At 44.0% G+C, this 8,570-nt stretch overlaps 1 protein-coding gene across 1 annotated transcript in view; it reads right to left on the bottom strand.

Annotated features, from left to right (window-relative positions):
• The window catches only part of slc26a6.2 (solute carrier family 26 member 6, tandem duplicate 2), a gene marked incomplete at both ends in the record, with an annotated part of 16,213 nt that extends 11,580 nt beyond the window's left edge, over positions 1-4,633 (bottom strand). The window contains 5 exons of the mRNA XM_084479777.1: positions 764-928; positions 2,089-2,264; positions 2,878-2,988; positions 3,871-4,010; positions 4,503-4,633. Coding sequence (XP_084335903.1) covers positions 764-928; positions 2,089-2,264; positions 2,878-2,988; positions 3,871-4,010; positions 4,503-4,633 — 723 coding nt within the window. The remainder of the gene's footprint in view (positions 1-763; positions 929-2,088; positions 2,265-2,877; positions 2,989-3,870; positions 4,011-4,502) is intronic.
• Between the last annotated feature and the right edge of the window lie 3,937 nt (positions 4,634-8,570).

Raw genomic sequence — 8,570 nt, forward strand, 5'->3', positions numbered from 1 at the left:
CTCTCAGCGCACGTGCGCAAGAGAGAGAAAGAGAGAGAGAGAGAGAGCGAGAGAGAGAGAGAGCAATAGTAAAAGTGCTTATTTGACTTAATATAGTAGAGTTAATATAAATCTGTTTACACGGATCAGACGTCAATATGTTGAATTTATTGAAAGAGTTTAAAGTAGCAGGGAGTTTAACGTCACTCATTCCATCCTTAAACCAATATATTTTTCATATATATATATACAATAATAGCAAACGGTAATGAAAACTGCATGTCCATACCATAGCAAATTTCAAAGACAGGCTGGCAAATCTCCTCTGACCAACAGAGGGCGCCATTAAGTTGGATCTGTGCGTGAGCGAGTGTGTTCAGGCCTGTATTTATCGGTATTTATGCATACATTTATGCAGGGTTCTTCTGCCTTTGTGTTCTTCTTGCTTGCTTTCCAAAATTGGGAATTTAATTTCCCTAATTTGTGACGTAATTATTACAAACTACAAACTATGTTGGTACATACAGTATAAACTTGTAGTTGACAAGTAGTATATACATTCCTAACTTGTAGTTTATATTGGAATTATATTCGTGTGGTATGTAAAGTATGTACTTAGTATTTCACGTAGCTTCTAGTTTACGTTTGAGTGGAGTATACTTGTCTATACTTAGTTTACATATGGCATACAAATGAAGCTAACTCATGGTCTATGTGTGGTACATACAGTCTATGAATGAAGCTAACTCATGGGGTATCATGGCTTCTTTAAGTCTATACTTACGTATATGAGGGAGAAAGGTCCGCTGAACCTGGTGGGGGAGATGCCGAAGGTGTACTTGAGCTGGGACACCACCACGTGGATGGCAGCAGCGGTGGTGTAGCCACGGACCAGCGGCTCTGACAGGTAGGTCACCACGAAACCAAAGTGGACCAAGCCCAGCAGGATCTACACACGCACACACGCACGCACACACGCACGCACACACACACACAGACAATTCTTGACCTTGACACATGTCTCTTTATCTAAAAGACTGGTGTGGGTTAAGCAACTGTGGTTGTGAAGAGATAAACTAACATCATAAGGAATGAGTCGCTTGGTTGCATTCTTGGAATCAGATAAGAAACCCTTGTTGAACTACGAATGAACAGTACAATCTAAAGGTTCCTTGCTCATTCATTTACACATATAGGAAACAAGAACATTTAAACACTCAGCCATACATTGATCAAAAAACAAACAGCCGTTTCCTCAAAGGAAATCAATAGCATCCACCTGCAGCCCCGGAGCTGGGGCCTGCGGTGTGGCAGGTCAGTTTTTACGTCTTTTTTTGACGTTTTGCATCACAGTCTGCCCTTGAATATTGGCTGTTATAATTTTATTTTTATTTTATTTTATTTTTTATTAGATTAATTATTATTATTAGTTCATTATTTTATCGAAATTTAAAAAGGAAAATTTACATTGAAAAAATCGACTGGGGCAGCTAGGGGCCGACTGTGACGCAAAACGTCACAGGTGCCACACCACTGGCCCCTCTGCCACACCACTGGCCCCTCTGCCACACTACTGGCCCCTCTGCCACACCACAGGCCCCTCTGCCACAACACAGGCCCCTCTGCCACACCACAGGCCCCTCTGCCACACCACAGGCCCTTCTGCCACACCACAGGCCCTTCTGACACACCACAGGCCCCTCTGCCACAACACAGGCCCCTCTGCCACACCACAGGCCCCTCTGCCACACCACAGGCCCTTCTGCCACACCACAGGCCCTTCTGACACACCACAGGCCCTTCTGCCACACTACTGGCCCCTCTGCCACACTACTGGCCCCTCTGCCACACCACTGGCCCCTCTGCCACACCACAGGCCCCTCTGCCACACCACTGGCCCCTCTGCCACACCACAGGCCCCTCTGCCACACCACTGACCCCTCTGCCACACCACTGGCCCCTCTGCCACACCACTGGCCCCTCTGCCACACCACTGGCCCCTCTGCCACACCACAGGCCCTGGCTCCGGGGCTGCAGCTGGATGCTACTCAAGGAGAGTCCAGTCATGTGACTGGACTTGAAAGGGGCCAGTATGGGCTCCGGGTGTACCTGGAACAGGCCGGACATGAAGGTGACGGCGGCGGCCACGCGGACCCTCTCGGCGTCCCGGGACACCAGGTCCACCTCGCTGGCGTTGGACACGTTGTTCCACGACAGGAAGTCTGCGTCGGGCGCCAGGCGCTCCGTCACGCCGCCGATCATCACGCTCATCACCGCGTACGTACCTGGGGGGGGGGGAGGGGGGATCCGTCCGTACAGCCAGCCGTAGGGTAGGGGTCAATACATTGGTCGTATGATCGGTGAATCGATTGGTTGTTGGTGATTGCATAAATGAATCAATAGCTAGATTGACCACTTGGCCGTCAATATATAACCGGCAATCGATAGATCGATCAGGCAGTTGGTCAAGCTATCGGTCAATCCATCGGTCAAATCATTCCATCAATCAATTTATCACTAAATCAGTCAATTCATTCCGTCAATCAATAGATACAATTTTTGTATTTTCTATCCCTTTCTACATCCCAGGTTGCCTTGGTCAATGAAGGGAAACTCCCTTGATCCCAGTCTATTAGAGGGTTCTCTCACACACACACACACACACACACACACACACACACACACGCACACACACGCACACACACGCACACACACGCACACACACACACACACACACACACCCCTGTTCTTTTCTTCACCATACCTCTGTTATTTATGTCAATAGGTTACTATGACACCACCTCAGCATTATCTAATACCTTGATAACGGATATCATATAATAAAAACGTTAATCACGTTGATAACAATAATTAGTAGATAAGAAGTTGTGTACAGACCGACTGAGATGTGCTTGGAGGTCCCGAACAGGAAGTAGACGAGGACCGGGTAGAAAGACGAGTAGAGTCCGTAGACAGGAGGAACAGCGGCCAGCAGGGCGTAGGCCATACCTACACACACACACACACACACACACACACACTATACGTTCACTGTATGATCTAGAAGTTACAGATCTAAATGTTTCTCAAGTGAACGGCATGACAGCAGCCACCCGTTGTTCATGCTTCCTTGGAGGCTGATGGGTGCTATTGGTTATTGATGTTCCTGTGGTCTGTGGGCCCACTTCATGATCCACACCCGTGGTGTACATATACCTCCGGAGCAACCCTACCCCTATGGGGTGACATCCACAAGTTATTTCATTATCATTTATCTCATTTACACCTTCCGCCGCCCCTGAGATGAAACCTGTTTGTTTAGCGGACACCAAGTTAAGCCCTAAAGCTGTAAACCTCTGTTCATCTGGCTCACCCCATCCCAACAGACAAAGACAATAGACATTCACATGTATTACTAATTGACCCCTCCTGCCGCCCCTGAGATGAACCTTGTTTACTTAGACTCCAAGTTAACCCCTGAGGCTGTAAACCTCTGTTCATCTGGCTCACCCCATCCTGACCAGAAGAGAAGGGGAGGGCTTTTTTATAATGTTTATAATGTTTGCGGTTTAGCTCTCGGCTGGGTGAGGGTGCTGAGGGTGATTGACTATATCTGGTTCACTATGGTCTCTCCTACAACAGAAATGCAATTTTGTCTTACTTCAGGGGAACTGTGTAAACCAGTAAACAGTCCCCGGAGCGAAAAGAATAAGTACATGACAAGAAGACCAACCGCAAAGACAAGGAGAATAAATATGTTTTTTTGACAAAGAATTTGACAAAGCAATATTCAAAATATGTAAGATGATACCTAACCATAGCCGAAGTCCTCCCTATAAACCCTAATCCCATGGACCGGATGTGGATTATGGGAATACCGGTACTCCTCACCCTGCGGAAGCTGCATGATGCCCACACTGATCCCAGACACCAGGTCTCCCACTGCGTTGTCCCTGACCGGGTATCGAGGAAGCCAGGAGAGGATGGGCAGGAATCCCAGGATGAGACTCTTCATCCTGGGGCCAGAACACCTAGGAGGATGTGCAGCGATTGGAAGAGTGGAGAAAAACATGGAAGGGCCCTCACTCGTTCAGAATATAGTGCACTAATTGGGGCGTCATCATTTTGTAGTGCCATCTGAAATCTGAGAGTATAAATCTGGTTTGGTGTATAATACACCTTAAAAGAAGGGTGATCAAGAAGTGATCTTTCCACATTATATCCCATGATGCACTGTGCTTTTCATTTTCATCAGCTTCATCAAACCACCAGCATCAGGGGATTCATCTGGTGACACATCTAACATGTGTAAAAAATATGAAGATAGATTTCCAGCACATAATAAGTTAATCCGAATTCCATGTATTCATGCGTTGCTTATTTTACGGCACTATATAAAAGTTGGTATCCTGGGCCAAAAGTACCCCCACAAGTGAGTCACGGTATGGAAACGTTGGGGAACCCCTGCTCTAATCTATTCTTCCTAACATGTCGTGTTTCTCTACTTTTTCTTTTTTTCTTACCTCAACGACTCTTTGACCTTGACAGAAAGCGACATCTTTGCCTCGCTCTTCTCTGCCATCTCCTCCACGGCTCCTTCATCCAGGACCTCTCTGTGGACGCTGTAGCCCACGTTCCTCCTCCTCTCCGTCATGGCTGGCGGCGGGGGGTACACTGCCCTGGACAGCACCTTGTTTATCCAAACTCCCACATATTTAGTACGGCTAGCTCTGAGGTAGGTGACCTCCACGGAGCTAGCCGTGCCATGTCATCCGTTTGATTTGGAATTTGCATAATAAGTATTATTTCCTGGATACTATTATGTTCAGGTTTTCCCCTATACATAAAAAAACAAGGAACAACTCTTAAAAAAAATTAAAATTAATCGTTTGGGAACTGCCACACTTCATACCACAACATAATTTCCTCATTCCTGCTAATGCTCACAGATATTTATTTTTTGTTTCTGTTTTAAAGATTTGATTTGTTGTAAATACCAGGACAGGCAGTAAACTCACCTGCTCACTGTACTAGAGGATCCCTTCTGCTGTGCGGGCTGAAGTGGAAGACAGGTCAGTCTGTTCCGGTAACCGTGAGGCTCGAGGGACACCGAGGGCAGAGTGGGATCCTTAGTGCCCGGAGGCTACAGCCACCAGAGGACTGTCCTTGGCTCCTCAACGTTTACGACCCTGTATCTCCAAACCAGGTATCTCTGAGCCTCGCATCAGGCCAAGATAACAGTAGCCGGGTCTTCACTGATCCAGTCTGAGGGTCATTTAACAAACACAGAACACTACAGTAATATTACATCTTGCACCTCCAGACGAGTTGAGAGACCCCCAGATTTACCCCCAGGTTTACCCCCAGACAGGATTAATCCAGCATCAGGTAGCAGATTTATGTTGTTCTTCTTACCGGAGCAAATACAGCAGACAATCAAAAACAGACTTCTGAGGTACGTATCTGCAACGTTGAAGAAAAAAAGGTAAAGATGAAAATCTCTGTCTCCAGCAGAGACCAGATGGGTGGCTGGTTCTCACGGTCTTCACAGCGGTCCGTTCTCCTCACCAGTCAGTGGATCCGAGTCTAATAGCGTGTTCAGTCCAACGGGGAAAGCACTGATACGGTGAGGGGGTAAAGGACAGCACTGAGCTCAAGGTTCACTGGGAATCCTCAGTTACCCAGAGTCGTAGAGACGATGGACTGGCCTGACCTTGAAGAGGGGTACTCGTGTGGCCTTACTTGCAGGATTTAAGTACTGCAGTACTTATTGTTGACTGTTGAATGTTTACTGAACTTAGATTTAGTTTGAGCTTTATGACAAATAAGCTGCCATGGGTTGGAGATAGAGATGTCTCACAATCAGAGATACAGACAGACAGGCCATCAGACAGGGACCACAGGTGCAAATTAGCTGTTTAGCTAACCCTGGTATAGAACCTGTTCTATACATGGTCCCTGTTAACAAAAACCAATAAACTAAACCAACAAGAAGACAGGCCGTCAGACAGACAGGCCATACATGAAGAACTGTGGTTCTCTTATCTTAGCTTGATTAGATTATCCTGGTCTTTGGGCAGTCCGGGTTCGTATCGCCTGTTGAGAGCATGTTTACAGCACTCTGGGACAAACACAAGACCATTAAAAGTGGGGAAAGACTTCAAAATCTTCCCTTAAAAACACACTTCGGATTAGAATATATGTGCCAACTATTAACAAATGATGAGTCAATGTGTTCTGTAAAATATTTGGTTATTCTCATTAGATGATGTGACCTTTTACAATTATTTTATAAAAGAGTCGTAAGTCTTTGTTGTGGACGGCTCAGCACTGCCTGTAAGAGGGCGTAGCCCTGGTCCATATATATTATAAAGTTAAGTATTCAGTTTGACAATCATTGAATAGAAAGATTATGAATGTCTTTATATTAAAGTCAGAGGTCTGGTGAATCAGACAGGATGGAGATCACTATATTGTTTAAAGTATCATATTTGTTTGATACTTTTACATTTAATATTTTATTTATATATTATCCAATTACGAATGACCGAATGTAAGCTTGTAAGCTGTGTAAGCTTTTTGCTTTATTTATCATCAATACTATGTGTACTTTTTTTTTTTTTACCTTATTTTTACTACGTAGATGAGCCTTGCAGTTTATTCATATGGAATGAACTGCATCAAGACCTGTGGTGTAAATGTAGAATGTGGTGCTCTCCATCTCGACTCACAAATCTGCAACTCCTCTCATCCCTCGTTCAACAGCTGCATCATCTGTCATCCCAGGTGAGTCTCATGATGAGGATGAGGATAAATTCAACATATAGTGAAAGGAATGTGTTTGAATAAAAGTTTTATTATTTGGCATTTTTCGGAATATGATTGGATTGATTTACACATTTACACTGCCGAGATCCATGTATAGATCTTCACAGAGCTGCGCCTGCATTTATGCTTCTACGTCACATTAACATTTACACAAGGGGTCAGTATGGTGTTTCCGATCCCAAATGTTCATGCCATGAAGGGCAAACTCGAGTCGGCTCCATTAAAAAGATGTTGAGAAAGCAATATATCCATGTGTATTTACTTTTTTGAAAGGATTAAAATGTAGCTTTTGGTGTAGAACTAATTCAACCATCCGAAAACAGTGTCCTGTGTATATTATTCTCATGTCTGGCTGTCAAAATCTGGACACTATGCCTGTTTCCTGCTTTTAAAACAGAAGGTCATTTGGAAATGATAATGTTCTGACTTGTATCTGCTTGCATCCAAATCATGTCCTCAGAAACATGAGTCTGAACTCTCTCAGCACCAATCAGGAGCTCTTTAAAGGGGACTTCCTCGTGAGTAACAACCAAGAGTTCAAGGCTATCTTTCAGGTGAGCATGGATGTAGAGATGTAATAACCGTAATATCATACAAGCAAACTAGTCTTTCACCTAAACAATATCTTATCTTTATGTCCACAATACAGTTTACCATAGTGCACTATGCTTTATCTTAAATGCCAAATCACACACTCATCATTGCTCTCTCTATGAGTCGACTGGTTTTAGCTCTCTCTCATTACACAGATGGACCCATTGGCATATTTTTATTTATAAAGGTATTATTGGCAAATTGCCTTCATATCTTTCAGATTTTTTGTCCCAAATGCACTCATCTCATAGTTTGCGTTCAAATAATTGTATACTCTTAGACACTCCAAGAACACTGACTGAGCTAGGTAAGACAGCTTTTAGTTATGCGGCTCCCTGAGCCGCATAAATACTCAAACACTTTAGATCTGACAGTTGTAAATGCTTTCATTAAACAAACCTTGCAGTGTGTTTCAGTGTGTTTTTTATGGGTTTATCTGTCTTACTTTGTCTTACCTGTTTCTTGTAATCTAATTTTCCCGTGTTAAGTATGTTTTGTTGAACCTGTCTTTTCTGTGCTGTTTTTGTGTTTTGTCAAATTTTGTGCAATGTCTACGTGCTCTGATTCTATGTTTCGTCGTATTTTTGTGTAATGTCTACGTGATCAGTTTCTATGCTTCATCATGTTTTTTGTGCAATATCTTTATGTCTGTATGTCAGGGCTCCCTTGAAAAAGAGGCTAAAGGTCTCAATGGGACTCACCTGGATAAATAAAGGTTTAATAAAAATAAAAATATATATTAAAAAAATAAAATCTGTGTTACATGAAATAAACATATCATAACCACTCACTGTGTGGCCCTTTTTTTGTTTGTATTATTAGTGTTTACCATCAAACTGCTTTATCTTTTCACTACAAACTTTGACCAGAGGCCTTTGTAATGTATTTTATGGAACGATATAATAGTTGGTATCCTGGGCCAAAAGTACCCCCACAAGTGAGTCACGGCATGGAAACGTTGGGGAACCCCTGCTCTGACATCTATTCTTCCTAACATGTCGTGTTTCTCTACTTTTTTTCTTACCTCAACAACTCTTTGACCTTGACAGAAAGCGACATCTTTGCCTCGCTCTTCTCTGCCATCTCCTCCATGGCTCCTTCATCCAGGACCTCTCCGTGGACGCTGTAGCCCACGTTCCTCCTCCTCTCCGTCATGGCTGGCGGCGGGG

This window comes from Micromesistius poutassou, assembly GCF_964030765.1.
Source record: "Micromesistius poutassou genome assembly, chromosome: 15".
Classification (NCBI taxonomy): domain Eukaryota; kingdom Metazoa; phylum Chordata; class Actinopteri; order Gadiformes; family Gadidae; genus Micromesistius; species Micromesistius poutassou.